Below are 21,446 nucleotides of genomic sequence, written 5' to 3' on the forward strand. Positions count from 1 at the left end.
ACCGCTAGATATTAATCACCACTACCCAAGATATCAGGATTATTGGGTTGCGAAAAACCCGCACCATTTGATAAGTCAAAGTAGTGCATAATCAATACCGTATGCTCAATGCTAACATATGTAGATTAAGAAATAATATTTTATCAAGACCTAGTCTTTCAGTAGATAGCATAAAGACACGTCTTTGTTGTTAGATCCGTTCAGTGCTATACCACACCAATGTCAAATTATTTCAAGTAAGGCTTAGAAATATGCGGATCTGACATTGCAACCTTTCACGATAGATAGCCAAAGCCTATCTAGGTTGTGAAATTCTTCTTTTTCTTTTGCAAAGCATTGCATAGATCTGACCGTGTTACCTTAAAGTGGACGACGCCCACAACCGGTCTACTAAGCAAAAGACTTAGACTTTGTTTACTTCTTATGCATTTAAATGTTTATAAAACATCTTATAAATGCACAAGCAAACACAATGTAATAATAATAGTGATTCTATTCGTGCGAGACTGCTCGAATAATACTGAATCAGGTTAAAAGTGGATTATAGAGTTTTACGTATACAAGCAAGATTCTATTCGAGCGAAACTTGCTCGAAACATGCTTTTCAGTATACCAAACCTAACACGGACTAGTTTATATTGGCAATTCTTTTATAAAAAATGAGTTCTAAAAGTTAGCAATTTTTTTAAAATTGAATTCCATTTTCCTTTTTTTTTGGGCTAAACAAATATTCAATGGAATTATCATTACTAATTGATCGTGTAGTGAATTTTTGGTTTAATACAGAACAGTTAATAAATCATGCCCAAACAGGTTAAAATCGTATGTTAAATAAATAGTTACACAAATTTGTTATAAAGTTAAAGTTCTACTCCCTTCGTCCACAAAAAATAGAACACACTTTCCATTTTTAGCCGTCCACAAAAAATAGAGCACATTCATTTATGGAAAGTTTTTAACAAATAATAACCTTACACATCATTCCACTAACATTACTTCTCACTTACTTTTTCTTCTTCTCCCTTACTTTTTTTCCCTTTTCTCTTACTTTACCAATTCTACATTAAAATCTGTGTCATACATCAATTGCTCTATTTTTTGTGGACGGAGGAAGTATCATATGAAATAAGATTGTATTATTATAAGTTCTTTTGGAAATTAAAAACAAACTTATTATGTCCTACTCATGGTAGTTAGTTCATAAAAAATGGATTGAGAAATGATTGTAGATTGAAAGCATCACGGTTTAAACATTTTAAATACTTCATAAAACAAAGCTCGCAAATTTAACGCTATTTAGATCTAAAAATTTATTTTATTTCAATTTGTTTTATTTCAATTCATTATTAATTCAAATAAGTTAGATTTATTAATATATTAAATTATAAGAAAAATGAAATTGAATTGTAATATGGTTCCCGGTTAGAAACCGGAACCGGTTTTATTTAAAAAATTGAAATCGGTATCGAATCGAAACTTGCTTTCCGGTTCCCGATTCACGAATTAACTGGCCGATTCCGGTTTCGGTAAACTGAGAACCGGAGAACCGTTTAAGCACCCCTATAGATGAAGTAGTTAACTAATCATAGTAAATTTGGGACTTGGAGCATTCTCATCCATGCTCTTTGGCAAGAGTAGGGCTGGCAAAATATACCGTAATACCGAAATACCGCAGTTATCGTACCGAAAAAATACTGAAAATACCGAATTTGCGGTATACCGTATCGATAGATTTCGGTACGGTAAAGGTATAGATTATCCTATACCGCGGTATACCGCAATATACCGCATTTACGATATTTGCTAAAAATTCGATATACATGTTATATTTAAAATTTATATAAAAATTAGTTAATTGTTTCCCTAACCTTACTTTCATATTTTAGTTTAACCGCCCCCAGCACCAAACACACACACGCAGAGATGCAAATCAAGTCAATTGTATAGATTTGATTGTGGTGTAGTTTTAATCTTTTGGACATTATTTAAATAGGTGAAATTTTATTTTAAATATTTGGCTATAATAGAATTTTTTGGGAATGAAACACAAGTATTACGGTATGCCATAGCTTATTTTGGTATACCGTACTCGGTATGCCATACTTTATTTCGGTATACTGTAAAAGTACGGTATACCGCAATACGGTACGGTATACCGCATAGACGGTATGGTAACGGTATCGGAAATAATCATACCGAATTTTCGGTATATCGCATTGCGGTACAGTATGACATTTTCTCATACCGCAATTTACGGTACAGTATGCGGTATGACATTCTTGGTGCGCTATACCGTACCGTGCCAACCCTAAGGCAAGAGCATGGAAGTAGGCCCGGGCCAACTTTTATTCATTTTTTACTCTTTTTACTCTCTGCTCTTCCCCAATAGCACAACACCCACATCCATGCTCTTGCGCAAGGACATGCTCAAGGGTCCCACCATTCTATTATTCAATTTAAATAAAAACATTTCCACAATATTAAAATGCATTAAAAATACACGGAATACTATTACAAATTACTTAAAAATTAAAAATTACATAATTAAAGTAATAAAAATTAAAGATTACATAATTAAAGTCCTAAAAATTAAAAATTACTCCCTCCGTCCCACATCTATAGTCACATTTAGTTAGGGCACGAGTTTTAAGGAATTGGTGGAGTCTGTAATTAATGAAGTGAGATGGTGGAGTGTGTAATAAATGAAGTGAGATGGAAGAGTGAGATGGTGGAGTGTGTAATATATGAAGTGAGATGAAGGAGTGTGTAATAAATTAAGTGAGTTGGTTGAAGGTGGGTCCCTTTTTGACTTTTTGGTTTTTTATTTTTGTTTTGGTTTATTTTTGTGTTGATAATGACATTTGGGTGTAATTTTAGTGAATAATGGGGTAAAATTTTATGTCCAAATATGGAAAATTCTAAATGTGACTATAAATGTGGGACGGACTTTTATGGCAAAATGTTACTGTAAAACTAGGACGGAGGGAGTACATAATTAAAATTCTAAAACTTAAAAATTACATAATTAAAGTCCTAAAAATTAAAAATTACATAATTAAAATCCTAAAAATTAAAAATTACATAATTAAATTCATAAAATTTAAAAAACCCACTACTCGTGGCCGAATTTCGCCCAAATGTGTAAGATTAGGTTTTCTTGTAGCTCAATGTGGGTTATGGTATCGCGCATTGTGTGTCTTGTTTCGATCCTCTCGCACATCGTCGTATGCACACCTCAGCGTGGGGGAGACCTCGCGGTTGAGCTTACGGCTTCATCCTCGTCTTAAAAGTTAGCCTCCCTCGGTCCTTCGTCAGCTATAATCATGTTGTGCAAGATAATACACGTGTATATGATGTCGACGATATTCTTAACGTACCACAGCCGAGATGGGGCCTTCACAATGTTGAATCGGCCTTGAAGGACCCCAAAAGCTCTTTCGACGTCTTTCCGAGCAGACTGTTGAGAATGCGAATTGCTGAACGTCTTAATGAAAGTCGACCACCTTGGGTAGATACCATCGGCGAGATAGTGACCCATGTGGTATGAATTTCCGTTGACGGTGAAGTCGATCACCGGTGCTACACCATTCCAAACATCATTGAAGAGTGGTGAAGAATAGAGCACGTCCAAGTCGTTGTTGGATCTGGCAACACCGGAATATGCATGCCAAATCCATAGGCGGTAGTCGGCGACGGCTTCAAGGATAAGCGTTGGACCGACACCTTTGTGGACACTTAAGTGTTGCCCCCTCCAAGCATTCAGGCAATTCTTCCACTTTCAATGCATCCAGTCAATGCTGTCAAGCATACCGGAAAAACCGTGGACTGTTTCGTGAAGATGAAGCAACCGTTGACAATCATCGGTGGTGGGTGCCCGAAGGAATTCCTCACCCAAAGCAAAACGAACGTCGTCGCAAAAATTTTTGAGCTATAAGATTCCAGTTGACTCACCCACATGCAAATACTCGTCGAAGAGGTCAGCCGTGTACCCAGTAGCAAGTTGTCGGAGGGCACAAGTACACTTCTGCAATGCCAAGAGACTTTGCCGACCGGTTGCGTCTCTACTTGATTGAAAGTATTCAACACGGGCGGACAATGTGTTGACAATACGCATAAACAACTGTTTTGACATGCGAAAACGGCGCCAAAAGTAATCTTCCGAAAATCGTGGCTGGTCGAAAAAATAGTCGGCAACGAGCCTTTCGTGGGCTACTTCCCGGTCACGAAGGAAGTAGCGGCGATTTGATCTAGTTGGTCAAGGAGGAGGGGCGGGGGTAGCGGCGGCGACATAGGCTTCATAGGCGGCAAGATATTGGTCATAATATTCTTGTTCATCGCGCTCCGCTTTCGCAATGATATCGTTGAAATCCATTTTTTAATTTAGAGAGGGTTTGAGTGAGAGAGGAAGATGTAGATGAGTTGTATGAAAAAATATGAATGAGAGATAATTTGATGTGAAAAATGGATGATGAATGTATGTACTTATAGATGATTTTTGGATTAAAATTTTTTTAAAAAAAAATCCAAAAAAATTCAAATAAAGGATAATAAACGGCTATATTGTTGGGAATCCGAATATTTTTTTTTGGGTATTATTTTTGATTTAAAAAAAATATAGAAAATCCAACGGCTAAGCCGTTGGCGAATAGAAACGCGCCACATCGCCCTGCTCAGCGGCAGGACGCGCTCGATACATCGAGCAGCGCTATGCCGTCGGCAAGAGCACACCGGCGGATGCTCTTAAATTGTTATCATTGCCACGCTCTTATTTATGAGTATAAATGATAGTAAAACATAATCGAGGATAATGAATTAATGGCGAACAATTTTTAAGTTCTATCTTTGATTTCAATATTGAATAGTATAATATTTCAAACCAATACTTCAGAAACCTAACAGTGACATATAAACCCCTCCACTAACACAATTTAGAGTTGTGAAAAACATCACAATCAGTTTAGAAAAATTAAATTATACTTCTCCCTCCCTCGCCAAGAGTCCTATTTAGTTATGACACAAGTTTTAAGAAATATAAGAAAAGTAATTTGAATAAGTTAGTGGAATATGAATCCTATATTCGTTTTATAATAAAATATAAGTGAAAAAAGTCGGTGAAATTTAGTGTCTAATTACCATTTATGGTAAAAGTGAAATAAGACTCTTATTACGAAAGAGACCGAAATGACAAAACAACTCTTATTGTAGGACGGAGGGAGTATTACTGGAAAAAAAAACGAAACTAAAACTGAAACTGAGTCTAGTATAGACCTGCCCAAGGTTTACCGAACCGGCGGTTAAAACTGAAACCATAACCGTCGGTTACGGTTCCGAACCGAAACCGTCGATTTTTAAACCGTGGTTCGGTTCAGGTTCAAAAATTTCGAACCGAAACCGTGCCGGAACCGCTAGTTCCGGGCGGTTTCAAACCGGAACCACGAAAAACTGCAGGAAAACCGTGAAATCAAGTCGGAACCGCAAAAAACCGACGGTTTGGAACCGTGAAAAACCTTAAAAAACCATTGGAAAACCGCCGGTTCGGAACCGAAACCGAAACCGGCGGTTTTGGAACCGGAACCGCGAAACATCCTCGCGGTTCGGTTTCGGTTCAACAATTTCTAAAACCGGAACCGGTGGTTTCGAACCGTAACCGCCGGTTCCTGAACCGTGGGCACCTCTAGTCTATTACACTACCATCATAAACTCAATCAACTTCAAAAAAATGGTTAAATTTGAATACCAGTAAAACACTAGACATGATATCCTCAACCATGTAAAGAAATAGGATTGAAATCACCGAAAAATATACATGCAACACCACATGCATACTCCAGGATTATGATGAAAATAAGTTCATGTACAAAATAGATTTAAAAAGTATAATAAGGCCAACTATCCTACCATATCCATGTTAAAAAAACATCGTTATGTAACAAGTCAGAGTAATACATTTTATAAAAGTAAAGAAATTGGAGTATTTAACTTGAGCACATGCAGTGTTCTTGATCCTACACGTGAATTAATAATTACTCCCTCCGATCTCAGATAATTCATTTCAATTTTCCATTTCGGTCCGTCCCATATAATTTGTCCCACTTCACTTTTATCATTTTTGGTAGTGGACCTCATATTCCACTAACTCTTTCTTACTCACATTTTATTATAAAACTAATATATAAAGGTAGAACCCACATTCCACTAAATTTTTCAACTCACTTTTCATTACAATTCTTAAAATCCGTGCCTGGTCAAAGTGACCCGAATTATCCGGGACGGAGGGAGTAATAAAAAAGGTATGGTTGTCAAACAAAATCAAATAATTGCATAGCAACAAATTTAAGAAACTTTTTACTATTTCATCAATTATGAAAGCATTTAGCCCGTTAATAATAAAATAAACGTTTATTTGATTTATAAGTCCCAATAATGGACCACTGCATGCATCAGTACCATCTCCTCCAACTACTTATAAATACACATCAGTCCCTACGCAAATTATTCAAACCTCTCCCAATCAATCAAACAATCGGCAACAATGTCTACTGAGGAGCTTCCGCGGCGAGAGATCCCGGGATCGGTCGGGCTCCCCTTCTTCGGCGCCATAGCCGATCGCCTAAGCTACTTCTACAGCCAAGGCGAGCTCAAATTCTTCAAATCTCGCATGGAGAAATACAAATCCACCGTGTTCCGTTGCAACATGCCGCCCGGCCCCTTCATGGCCCGCGATCCCCGCGTAATCTGCCTCCTCGACGCCCTCAGCTTCCAAACCCTCTTCGATACCTCCAAAGTCGAAAAGAGGGACGTCCTCGACGGCACCTTCGTCCCCTCCACCGCCTTCACTGGGGGCTACCGCACCTGCGCCTACCTCGACCCGTCCGAGCCCAACCACGCCCTCCTCAAGCGCTTCTTCCTCTCCCTCCTCGCCAAAAGGCACGACCAGTTCATCCCCTTGTTCCGCCGCGGCATGTCCGACCTTTTCTCCACCCTCGAAGACGAGATCGCCGCGAATGGATCGTCTTCCTTCAACGACCTAAACGATGCGATGTCGTTCGAGTTCGTTTTCCGCTTGCTCTGCAGGGTGGGCCCGGCCGAGACGAGTCTGGGCTCGGACGGCCCAAAATCAATGGACTTATGGCTCTTCGGCCAGCTCTCGCCCTTGATGACGCTTGGACTCAAATTCGTACCTTCCTTTATTGAAGACATGTTTCTCCATAACTTCCCGATTCCTTTCTTTTTGGTGAAGTCTTACTACGACAAGATCTACTCCGCCTTCGAAGCGAATCTCGGGAAGCTTCTGGAGGAAGCGGCTGAGCTCGGGCTGGAACGGGACGAGGCGTGCCATAACCTCGTGTTCCTGGCCGGGTTCAACGCGTATGGGGGGATGAAGGCCGTGTTCCCCGCACTGATCAAGTGGGTCGGAGCGGGGGGCCCGGGCCTCCACTTGCGCCTCGCGGCAGAGATCAGGGCGGTGGTGAAGGAGAAAGGTGGCATCACTGCGGCGGCGTTGGAAGAGATGCGTTTGACGAAATCGGCGGTGTATGAAGCGCTGCGGATCGAGCCGTCGGTGCCGTATCAATACGGGAAGGCGAAGGAGGATTTCAAGATTCGGAACCATGAGAATACGTTTTTGGTGAAGAAAGGGGAGATGCTGTTTGGGTACCAGGTGTTGGCGACGAGGGATCCGAGGATTTTTGAGAATCCGGATGATTACGTGGCGGAGAGGTTTGTCGGGGAAGAAGGGGAGAAGCTGTTGAGGTATGTGTACTGGTCGAATGGGAGGGAGACGGAGGATCCAACGGTGGACAATAAGCAGTGCCCGGGGAAGGATTTGGTGGTGATGATGTGCACGTTGATGTTGGTGGAATTGTTTTTGAGGTATGATACGTTTGAGGTTGAATCTGGGAAGCTTCTCTTGGGCTCCTCAGTCACGTTCAAGTCGCTCACGAAGCATGATCGTTAATCATTATTCAAATTCATGCTTTTTTTTTAATTGTTTGTGTGTTATTTGATTGCCGATTGTAGATTTTTTCTATCACTGCTTTATATTCTTAGTCATGTGAAAAATAATACTCTCTTCGTCCCAAGTTACTTGAGCCGTATTTCATTTTAAGTTGTCTCAAATTACTTGAATCATTTCTCTTTTTGACAAAAAACAAAACATCTATTCACACTTACTTTATTCTTTCTTTTACATCACCCTCTCTCCTCTCACTTACTTTATTCTTTCTTCTACTTTATTTAAATTCACTAAACACAACTTTCTTAAATCTCGTGCCGAAAAGAAACGCCTCAAGTAACGTGGGACGAAGGAGTACTCCCTTCGTCTCAGCTAAAATGACACACTTCTTAGTCGGTACGGTTTTCTAAGAGTTGTTGATTAATGTAATTAGTTGAAGAGAGAAATAATGAGCGTAAGTACTCCCTCCGTTCCTTCATAGTAATGAGTCATTTCGGAAAGTTCCATCATAGTTGAGTCATTTTCATATATAGTAACTTTTTCTTCTCTCTTACTTTATTCACTTTTTACTTTATTCTCTCTACCTTTTTATTTTTCTTACTTTTTTTATCTATTTATTTAACACACTCTATATTCATTTCTTAAACTTCGTGCCAAAAAGTTCCGCCTCAACTATGAGAGAACGGAGGGAGTATTAAATGGAGAAAGAAAGACATTGAATATTTAATTAGAGTGAGAAAAAAATGGTTGGGTGTAGTAATACAAGAGAGAAAAAATTTCAAAAACAGAAATTTGCTATTTTGATTAGGATAAATTACAAAGGAATGTATATCATCTTAGTTGTGACGGAGGGATTAATATAATAATCTGTTCAATTGATCATATTTATTTTATTGATGGGTAATTGAATCACTGGGAAAGTTACAAATGAGATTAAATGAATACCGAGCAGTTAGTTGCAAAAAACAAAAATGACGATGAAAACGATTTACATTTAAAAGGGAAGTGGGACATTATTGGATTACTTTAGACGGAAATTATTAACTTAAATGAATGAAATAAATATGATTAATTTACCTTATAATCAAACAAAAACATATTGCCTCATAACCTTATAATCAAACAAAATCATATTGCCTCTTGTTCAAAAATAATTAAGTTGTATATCATTTTGGATTATTCCGTAGTTGAGTTTTTTTCTTCTCTCACGCTTTTCTCTCTTAATCTCTCTTATTTTATCATCTTTTTTATTTTACTTTTTTCACTTTAAATTTTACCACAATATGCCTTGGGATGGAAAGAATACTAAAATTAACCTACACTAAAATGATTAGACTGGAAATGAGACCAGCTGGTTGCATAGAAACCCATGTGATGAGATGTCGGCATGTTTTTAGATTGCCTCTTATATAAATTATTATCGCTGCATCTTATTTTGTCTTTTAGACAGTAGATATATTAAGTGAATATTATGTTATCATTGACGTTATTATTTTTTATAAATTATACATTTGATGCAGCAATATACATTATCAAATCTTATTTTGAAAAAATAACAGTAAAATAGTATTGCAGAATGTGTAACTAGCTAGCAGACTTACATCCCAAATTGAAAAAATAAAAGTAAAATAGTATTTCCCTATGTTCATCAATATATCAATTTGATCGTACACGAGTTTCAAAAATGTACTAATAAAATGTGACGGGAAAGAGAGTGGAAAATGACTTCTACTTTTATACCGTTTTATATTGAAATGTGAGTGAAATAAAGTTAGTAGAATGTGAAATTCATTACTAAAAGTAGTAAAAAAGCAAATGAAATATTTATTGGTGGAAGGATGAAAAATAGTAAAATGAGACTTTGAATACCAAATTGGAAAATGATACAGTAACATATAAAGGAGTCACCATGCACGCGGTTTTTGAAATGTAGGCCTTTACCGATTCATGGACTCAACACCATCTCCAAGTGCGGACCATTACGAAATTTTTGTATCATATTACATATTTTTTATTAATTTTATATTATATATTTATTTTTAAATGAATAATTTGGTTTGATCACTAGTCAATCTCCGATTTATACATAAAATAAATCATGTTTTATAGTACTTCGTCAAAACTTATTTCAACATATTCATAATTTTAAATTTTTTTTGCTATATTTTGTGATTTCTTTTTATTTTTCTACAACTATTAACTTAACCTATTTCAAAATTTATTTATAATTAATACTACTCTATTAAATATATACGTATCTCGAGTTTTCATATTATATAATTATTTATATCGCATTACCCATCCCCTTCGTATCTTTGTAATGTCGCAACTTCCTGCCATACCGACATAAAAAAATTCACTACAATTGTTACTAATATTGGACCCCCAAGCGTTAAAATCCTGCATCACCATGACTAGTGCAATATATTTCTATATTTTAGTATTTTAACGTGTTTGTTGAGAAATTACAGAAAAAGAATTAGAAATGGTACAAAATAGTCAAAATTGATGTCTGAACCCAATATTACTGGCAAAATTGAAGTCTGATCAGTCTTCGTTACATACCATTATCTTCGTCTTTGAGAGATCTTCATGTGGGTATCTTGCTCGTTGCAATTGAAATTCTGTAGAGAAAGTTATGATCTTTCTACTAATGTATAGAGTAGGGCAGTAAAAAACTGACGATAATTAGATGAAAATTTAAGGGATGATTGAAACTATTGCCTTATGAAGCCAAATCTTTTCTATATCTTGAAGGATTCAATTCTTATCATGTCTAAACCTTTTTTCAAGCCTATATATATACTCCATAACCTTTTTCAAGCCTATATACACTCCATAACCTAAGTTATGCTCATGCGATACAATCATACAAACGTAGATTACCTCACTAGGGTTGTCAATCCTAGATTTGTAACTCCTAAAAGCTCCTAAGACCCTTGAAAAGTCCCCACTCTCAATTAACAGTGCCGTTTAAGGGAAGCTATATGTAGTGTCTACTAAGAAGATCTAACTCGTCAATCTTCTCTCACGATTATGTAGCAAGTTATATTAAATCATCACAAATGTGCCACTCAAACGTGAAGCAATTATCCAACACTTAGAAAAGAAACGAAGTAAGAACAAAACATATATTAAATAGAAAATGAATTGTATAACCAAAGTCTCTACTAGCACATCCCTAGAATTCTATGAATTTAGTTACACGTGATGGAATAAGATAAAGACATAGTTCTTAGGGAAAACAATGAAAACATAAAGACTAAAGCAAATAAAACACAAACGTTGAATCCTTGTAGTCTTGATCTTCTCTTGATTCCATCTTCAAACCCTTGCACTTTGATGATCAAAGAAGAACTCTCAAATATATGCTCTGGAAAAGATCCCTATTGAAGAGGTTTGAGAAGGTATTTATAGCCATATTTTCGTCCATCACCAATTAAGGCAAAAAAGTGGCTAAGTATGGTAAATCTTGGAGAGAAAGTAGGTCAAATCTGTGCCCCGCGTTTTAGCGGACCGCTGCACCTTGGCCAGCGGTCGCTGTGGGTTGATCCGTAGCTTCTGCCTCTTGAACAACGGCCACTACACATTGTTTCAGCAGTCGCTGACAATCGTCCCATAACTTTTGGATCGTTCAGAGCGGTAGCTGCACGCACCCCAACGGTCGTTGGGCGTGTTCTTCTTTTCAGTACAACTCTCCGGAGTGGACCACTTCTGGCTCAGCGGTCGTTGGCCGCCAGCGGTCACTGGCTGTGTTGCAGCGGACCGCTTAACGTCTCGAAAGCTCTAGATTTCCAACTTCGACTTTTAGCTATCTTTTTAGGCTCAAATATGAGCATTTCTCACAAAACACGTCAAAATACCAAAATAGATAAAACATGCAATTAATGGACGTGTAATAGAACTTTGACACTCAAAACAAACCAAATAAGGGCCTTAAAACAGTGCAAAATCCGAGCGTATCAAGATCCAGACAAGAGAAGACTAAAAACTGCATAATTCGACATTGGGTTTTGCTTATTTTACTTCATGTCTAGTACTCCGTTTGGCCCATTGAAGATGACCCACTTTTCTTTTTAGTTTGTCCTTACCAAGATGTCTCATTACTAAAAATGGAGACACATTTTATCTCTACTTTATTCTCTCTCTCTCTGTTACTTTATTCTCACCACTTAACACAAAATAAAGCTGCCCAAAATCTCGTGCCGCCCAAGGAAGGGTCATCTTCCTTGAGATGGAGAGAGTACTTTAATTTATTATTTTTATTATTCTCTCCGTCCCACTGAAGATATCCACCGTTTTGAAAATAAATCATATTGTTCTCATTAAAATATTCAATTATATTTTTCCCTCTACTGACTCCACCTAACAACTCATCCTAAAATTTCGTGCCATTCAAGAATGTGGACATCTTGAGTGTGACGAAGAGAGTAACTAAACATCTTTTATGAAATTCTTAAGAAAAGAAAGGAAGGTTCTTTAGAAAAGAAAGTATCGAAGGATTAGAAAGTGAGTAGAAGTTAGAATAAATATCAAAAGTGTATTGGGTTTGAAAGAAAAAGTGGAGCTTATTTTACTCTACTTGGAATTTTTATTTTTAGCAATTTTTCAGCCAAATATTCCTCACATACCAAAGAGCCTACATTACAACCAAAATAAAGACATTTAGGAGTTTTGACGCTTAATCACACCTTGTGAATGATAATAATATTTTGGTTTATATGGGCAGACAATATTGTATATTTAGTGAATGATAATAATATTTAAATTTGGGCTTAAATTAAATTCAGAAATTAATTAAATTGGTAACCTAAACTGTGGCCCAAGTCCAATCCCTCATAGATCCCTAATCTGGCCCAACAAACGACTTATTATAGATGGGGACAAGCCCAGAAGACAGGGAAGTGAAATAGCGCATCGTACACGCCTACTCTCTCTCTCTATCCCTTGTGATTTTTGAAATTTTAGGGTTTACTCCCTAGGTCTGTATGTCTTCAATCTTGTCCGAGTCCTAGGGAATTGACGAGTTTCGCCCATACAAAGGTCGATTATGAGTTGAGGGAACATATCAGAAGATTTGTAGTTGAGATCAAGTTCATACGACAGAATTAAAGTTGTGATTGAATGCATGAATTGGTTGTATTATGTAATTATATGATTAATTGCACGATTTTATGTATCAGTTATATGCATGTGTTCTTTATATTTATATATGGTTTTATGAGCATGCTAGCTTTCTGTACATGTGTAAATTTAAATCAAACATTCATCTAGAATAGATTTGCCGCTGTAGTTCCAACATTCTCACCCCATGATTTGAGTTTAATATAAATAAGTGATCGACTTAGCAACTCAAGAGACGCTAAAAGCAAAGAGATCAGTTGAATAATAGCTTATTGTTGTGCATTGGATCTTAGAATTTTGTATTCTTTTCATAATACTTTTCAAATTATATTTGACTTATTTTATGTTATTTTAACATAATTTCATTGAAGCCGTAGTTTTTAAAAAAAAACTTAATTTGATTTTTTAGATAGCAGTCGAGATTGGTTCGTGTTACTTAAGTTACACATTGACCTCTATAGGATATGATACTTTTATTTGTCATTATCAGCCCCATACACTTTTGGGACAGTTTTAGTAGTAAAATAAAAGCGAGTCGATAAATGTGTTGCCCGGTATAAAGTTCTAGCAAGTGGATGGTGAATTCTCAATTTTCCCTCGGAAGTTTATTGCCACATAGATAGGGCTGACAATTTTTGACACGACACGATAATCCGACGCGAATCTGCACGAAATTATTGGGTTTGGATCAAGTCTTATTGGATGCGGGTCATTATTGGGTCGACCCACTAAGAACACGAAAAATTCGGGTCGGGTGCGGGTTGGATGTGGGTAACCCATTAAAAATTAATATTATTATTTTTATTTTGAGTAAAGATAAATTTACAAAAACTGTATACACAAAATGCCCTTCAAATTTAAAAAAGGATAATATTAATTTATTTTAATTAGATAGCATCATTAATTTTGGATAATAATATTAAATGACCATGTAACGACCCTACTTTGCATATTTCTCCATGTGTTATAATAAATAGAAAATATTTAAAATTATAAGCTTCAAATTATATTTCAAATTACAAAAATTAAAGTAGTTAAAAGAAATGAAATAAAATACAATGTACGTGAGAGATCCAAATGAAATATAGTACTAAATCAATTAATGTTTAGAATAAAAGGACAATTTGAATAAATTCATGAAAAATAAGTTTATACTTATAGATACAAACGTTAATTTAGATATTATGTACTAGCAAAATTAATCTACAAAAAATTTTATAATATAATTTGTTACTATTATATTCTTTTTATTTTGATTTAATAAATTTAATTCAATTATTAGTATTTTCACTCTTTTTGTTTAGTTCTTTTTACTTCTTTAGTTCTTTTGACTTGTTTCAATTTTTTTTGTTAAAACTAGAAAAAAACATGATGTAAAATATTTTTCTAAATATAATAAAACATTTTGTTAAAATTATATAAGCATTTTTATTTTTGAATTCTAGCCGAAAACATGTTCAATCTTTAATCAACATTAGAGGCTATAATGTAAAATTAATGTTTTAATCTTTAATTTTATATTATTCGTGTTGTTATTGTGTCGGGTAAACCTAAAGTGGTTCGTGTCGGTATCGTGTTCAGGTCGATATCGTGTTGTTATCGTGTCGGGTCAATCCAAAGTGGTTTGTGTCGTTATTGTGTCCGGGTCGTGTCCGGATTTGAAGGTGGCGGGTTGGGTTCGCGTTCAGGTTTGGAGTTTCCTTAACAGGTTGGGTTTGGGTTTGACTTTATTGGGTTGGGTCCCCGATAACGACCCAATCCGCATGATTTGCCAGCCCTACACATAGATAGTTAACATGTACATTTATTTGATTATTATGTCAATATTCCAATATAAAAAGAAAAAGAAAATGTGGGATAATTTTATTTCACAAAATGATATGTTAGGTACGTACAATGGCGGATCCAGAAATTTCATATTAGGGGTGCGATAAATAATTATATTGACTTAAGAATGTAAAATCCAATCGAACTTTTTTCTTTTGCTATCTCAATTTTTTCTATTAAGTCATTTCATTAAATAAAAAAAATTAGTGTTATTAATTGAAAAAAATCACTATTAAATTGGGAATTTTTAGATATTTATATAACAAAGAGTTTATTTTAATTTATAAAAAGTTTGAAATATTTAAACTAAAAATAAAACGCATCATATTTTCTATAGAAATCATAAACATGTATTTAACCATACATGCTTTATTACCTACTGTGGAGTATAGGGGAAAACAAATAATAAATGACTATATAAATTATTTACCTACCGTAGAGTCTAGGAGAAAACAAATAATTAATGATTATATTTATAAATGCACTTGAGAGAAATAGCCAAGAATGCGCTATATAGGGATTAAACCCGGGTTGCTGCTGTGAATAAATGGATATAATGACAATTACCTAAATAGTGGATATTTTTTAGTAAATTTCTTGAATGACGAGATAACATCCACTAACCTAAATTTAAAATTATTCATCCTCCATATTCAGATATATAGCATACAAATGAAAGATTAGGATAGACATCATAAATTTTTAATTTATATTACTTTTCCCTCCGTTTCATTATAGTTGAGACGAAACTTTTGGCACGAAGTCTAAGAAAGGGAGGTAAGAAAAGGATGTTGGGTTTGTTAAATAAATAGATAAAAAAGTAAGAGAGAAAAAAATGTAGAGAGAAAAAAAGGTAGAGAGAATAAAGTATAAAGTGAATAAAGTAGAGAGAATAAAATAAAAAAGAGTAAAAAATGTAGAGAGAAAAAAAGGTAGAGAGAATAAAGTATAAAGTGAATAAAGTAGAGAGAATAAAATAAGAAAGAGTAAGGTAAGAAAGAGAAAAAATTATCATATATGAAAATAACTCAACTATAAAAAAAACTGTCCAAAATGAAAAAAACAACTCAAATATAATAAAACTAAGGATGTACTCCATTATCCAGTATTTACTATACGCAGAATTGGGCACTACATTCCATTTATTCATTGTTTCCTCTCGCATAACATTGGGAACTACATTCCATTTATTCACAAAATTTATTTCCATAAATTTTGTTACAGGATTTTCTCCCTAACTTGAGTTTTGTCTATTACGTTTTTACGTATAATTATCGATTTTTTTTTTCAAACTATGCAATAATCGATTAAATGTGTTCATATTTCTAAATTGTAGTTTTCTTTTGTAACAGAGATCCAAAAGTATGGTAATTAACTAAAATATTTGTATTGTTCTATAGCCTTCATCCGCCATTATTTATCACTATTTTTCATTTGGATTCATCCCCCAAGTATTGTCACACCTATTTTTAGTATAAATCCTACATTGCATTAAATTTATCTCATCACTCACATTTTATAGGAGCTACATTTCACTAATTTTTTCCACTCATTTTTCTTTACATTTCTTAAAACCTACGCCGAGTCAACTTGTGACATTTCCATTTTGGGTTGTCCCGTGTTACTTGAGTCATTTCTCTTTTTGACTAAAACCAAAACATCTAATCACACTTATTTTATTCTTTCTTTGACTTTACACTCTCTCCTCTCTAATTACTTTATTCTTTCTTCTATTTTAATTAACTCACTAAACACAACTTTCTTAAATCTCGAATCCAAAAGAAACGCTTCAAGTAACGTGGGACGGAGGGCGTATATTTTTCGTTATCTAAATCTTTATTATATAAACAACATTTCTTAACTTTATATGATATATATTGTTTCTCAAAAATTGGCAAATTGATATTGTAAAGTTAGTACAAGAAAAAATAAATTGAGTCGTGCAGGTGTCGTGGAAATGTTATTTCCACTCTATCAGTCACAAATCCCATTTGTAGTGTGACCACGAATGTAAAAGCCCAATATTAATTTTTAATATTTTTGTCCCATTCAATAATAAATGGAGTATAATAGATATCGAAGACATTTTCAATAATTGCATGTATATAAGAAAAGTGTTAATAAGAACGTTGAAAATGCCAATGGGGCATATTGTTGAATTGCGGTACCACATGATTCTTATTAGTTATAGGTATTGTTCACTTATTTTTACGTCTTATAGTATGAAGGTAGAAGTTATGTCGCTTGAATGATTAAATTAAATGTGTTATATGAATTTTCCATCTTGTGTAATGATGCAGTACTATTATTTACGTGTAGTTTAGTGTTTTAAGTGATAACGTATTATATATATGTCACTTGTATTCTAATAAAATATTATAAAGTACACCTTCTGTTCCTATAATAGTTACCATATTTGGATAATAACACGAGATTTTAGGAGAAGTTGTTTTATGTGTTAAGTGGAAAAAGAAAATAATATATTTATAATAATGTAAGAGAGAATTTTTTTCAAAAAGTAAAAATGTGATATCTTTTATTGGATAAACTAAAAGAAAAGTGTTACATCGAACAAATGGAACAGATGGAATATATATTACTAATATATTGAAATAGATAATCCATATACCTAAATCAAAACTAGAAAATTGTGTACTAAGTCAACAATATTGTGTTGTATACCAATTATTTATGTTGTAATCAAGTATGGTGCTTATTTATATTACATGTTAGCAATGAACTAACACAGTTAGTCACTGCTATAACAAAGTCGTGGTCCTAATTAGGTAGTTGGAACATCGCAATGGGGCGGACAATGCATCGAGAAAAATTATTCTTGATCAAATTAAAAAATAAAAATTTTCGGGCAAAACCAATGTCCAATACAATGTAGAGAAATTAGCTTCTCATTAGGTGTAGGCGATCCTCACTGCTATAACTGTTATTGTTTACTCTAACATAACATAACATTATGCACTACATTTCATTTATTCATAAACTTTATTCCCATATATTTTGTTATACGATTTTCTCTCTAACTTGAATTTTTTTAATTATGTATTCACGTATAATTATCAAGGTTTTATTTTTTCAACTATGCATCAATAATTTATATTTGTTAATTTTTCTGAAAGTGTGATTTTCTTTTGTAACAGAGATCCAAAAGTAATGTAATTAACATAAATATTTGTATTGTTTCAATTCTAAATTGATTTAATATTATATCTTTGCTTATCTAAATCTTTATTATATAAACTACATTTCTTAGCTTTATATTAGTATGTAATATTGTTTCTTATTTTAATTGGCGAATTAACAATGTAAAGTTAGTAAAAGGAAATAAATTGAGCTGTGCATTGCAGGGGAATTGAAACTAGCGGGGATAAAGAGAGAGATTGAAATGGGCGTCATGTATTGCTTTTTGCCCACAACTTATTCTTTATCATGTGAGTCATATCCACTCTATCAGTCAAAAATCTCATTTGTGGTGTGACCACAAATATAGAGACCCAATTAATTTTTCTTATTTTAGTCCCATATAATAAATGGAGTATAATAAATATCAATGAAAATATCGATAATTGAATGTATATAAGAAAAGTATTAATAAGAATATTGATAATGCCAGTGAGGCATATGATTGAATTGCGGTACCACAAGATTCTAATTAGTTAGAGATATTGTTCACTTATTTTTTACGCCTTATATGATGGTAGAAGTTATGCCGCCTGATGTGTTATGTATTTTCCATCTTGTGTAATGATGCAATGTTATTATTTAAGTGTAGTTTAATGTTTTAAGCGAAAATGTATAATATAGTATATGCCACATGTATTCTAATAAAGTATATTAAAAATGTAAGGGTAGTGATAAAATTAACCTCTATATATTGTACAAACTCCAAACTATAATTTGATCGTTAAAAAAGTTCAACAGGTGACAAAATAACAACAACAAAAAATATCAACACAAACGATCCAGTCCATAATTTGGAGTTTTGAAAGCTTGAATTCACAAGTAATGATTTGTTCACGCAATTTTTGAAATAGCAATTTAACGAAAGTTGATCAAGAAAATACTGACCAACTGACCAAGACAACTTCTAGGCAACCTACTTGTCTTCGGGTGCACAAGATATTGTTTACTTATTTTTTACGCCTTATATGATGGTAGAAGTTATGCCGCATGATGTGTTATGTATTTTCCATCTTGTGTAATGATGCAATGTTATTATTTAAGTGTAGTTTAATGTTTTAAGCGAAAATGTATAATATAGTATATGCCACATGTATTCTAATAAAGTATATTAAAAATGTAAGGGTAGTGATAAAATTAACCTCTGTATATTGTACAAACTCCAAAATATAATTTGGATCGTTAAAAAAGTTCAACAGGTGACAAAATAACAACAACAAAAAATGTCAACACAAACGATCCAATTCATAATTTGGAGTTTTGAAAGCTTGAATTCAGAAGTAATGATTTGTTCACGCAATTTTTGAAATAGCAATTTAACGAAGGTTGATCAAGAAAATACTGACCAACTGACCAAGACAACTTCTAGGCAACCTACTTGTCTTCGGGTGCACTAACCAGAACGAGAACTGCTTTCAAAACCTCTTAACCCACGATACTATTAATTAGTAAAGGAAAGTAAAGGTCGAATCCCACAGGGACGAAGTGTTTTCACCTTTGTTGTTGACATTTGGGAGATGGCTGCTGCCACGCTTCAAAATTGGGTTAAGTTTAATCTACTATACTGAACGACTTGAACGGACTCCTATCTAACGGATCAACTTAAACTAGACTACTCTTGGCTCCTAACTCATCAACCTAGAGATCAACTAAATTAAACTGAGAGATAAACTAACTTAAACTGAGAGCTAAACAAAAGGTAAAGTAAAGTGGGTACCAATTCCCTTAACTAACAAACATCAGAAAGGCTATCACAAAGTAAAGTTGTTGTAAAGCTGCAATTCTGGATCTGAACAACTAACTACTTCTTCATCATCGAATTGTCAACAAAAGAACATAACGCGAAACTCGAACATTTTGAGAATAGAACAAGATGGAATTTGTATATAAGGAGTAGTAAACTCAACCATAAGTACCAGATCCAATCTACTTGATCAACTTAAAACTGGACATGACAGTAGTAAACCATATTCAAGCAAAACTTAACAGAAAACTTCAGATCTACGAAATTTAACATGGATCCACGAAATTTAAACTCAATCAAATGCAGATCTATAAAATAGAACGCAACAACCCAGATTTAATCCTTCTACACTACCAATTGCGAAAAGCATCCATTTAGATTCCAGCAAACTCTTCAAAAACAAAATCCATTCAACTTAGCAAAAGCATTCATAACTCAAACTCCAACAGCTTCAAACAAATTTAGCTCAAAACAACAATAACACAAGCAAAATGAGACCGAGCAGTAATACTTCATGATAATAGGAACGAATTAAACGATTCAAAATATGCTTCATAAACACGAGATTCTAAACTAGAAAATGCTTCAAACGAAATTGTATCTGACAAAAATTTAAGTGATTGTTTCTTCGCCCTTATAGGACGGTGCTGCACAACTCAAACTGATATTTAAACCACCACATCGCCAAACAATGAACCCCTCTGCCAAGTGTGTAGAGCGGAATTTAGAGGAATGGAGAGTATGTGAGCTCCCCCGACTCAACTCCAGGAGAGAGCTGATAATAAGAGCTGCCTCATTCTTCCTTTCCTTCTCTATTTATAGGGAGGCTTGAGACTCTGATCCCTAGGGCAATTTTCCTCCCAAAAGGTCGATTATGCCCTTCGCATGAGGATCTTTAGAATATTCTCTATCTCATTTTTCTTGCTCTCACTGCTTCCGCTCTTGTTTAACTTGATCAGTTCGCAGCACATTTGTAAAATGCTCCATTTTTCTCCTTGATCCGTTGTACGCCTGATTGCTCTATACATTTTCTGTTTTGGCGGATTTTCTATACACTTGGCTCAAAATCGCACGTTAGTCTCCAAAAATAGATGCATGAAACGAGCCTTATCAAGTTTGTACAATATTTAGAATTTGCATTTGATTAAATCCTTATATATGTATATATATAGGGAAATGCATTTAATGTCATGTTATTTTAGGTCATGCTTTGTTAGCATGACCTAAAAATAAACTTTGACCTGAAAATACACTACGTATGATATAGTTTTCATAGATCAAAACCATATATATATATATATAGGGGTGCGTTAGGCTCCTTTGCACCCTAAGTGTCCTATTTCCTTCTTAATCTCAGCCCTTGGATCCTTGAATTGGGTGGTTGTGATCAATGCATTATTAGTCTATAATGTTGCATTATTAGCCGCTGTGCATTATTAGAATGAAAATGTGCATTATTAGTCTATAATGTTGCATTATTAGCCGCTGTGCATTATTAGAATGAAAATGTGCATTATTAAATGACACGTGACATTAATCTAACCGTCAGATGACAAAATCGTGGGGCTAGGATTAAGAAGGAAAAAAGACAAAAGATATGAA

At 34.4% G+C, this 21,446-nt stretch overlaps 1 protein-coding gene across 1 annotated transcript; it reads left to right on the forward strand.

Moving 5' to 3' along the window:
- The first annotated feature begins 6,483 nt into the window (after window positions 1-6,483).
- Window positions 6,484-8,081, forward strand: LOC125191988 (allene oxide synthase 3-like). Its single transcript, XM_048089440.1, has one exon. The coding sequence runs from the start codon at window positions 6,533-6,535 to the stop codon at window positions 7,955-7,957; it is 1,425 nt and encodes a 474-aa protein (XP_047945397.1). The 5' UTR covers window positions 6,484-6,532; the 3' UTR covers window positions 7,958-8,081.
- The last annotated feature ends 13,365 nt before the right edge of the window (window positions 8,082-21,446 follow it).

This window comes from Salvia hispanica, chromosome 6 (genome assembly GCF_023119035.1).
Source record: "Salvia hispanica cultivar TCC Black 2014 chromosome 6, UniMelb_Shisp_WGS_1.0, whole genome shotgun sequence".
NCBI classification, from domain to species: Eukaryota; Viridiplantae; Streptophyta; class Magnoliopsida; order Lamiales; family Lamiaceae; genus Salvia; species Salvia hispanica.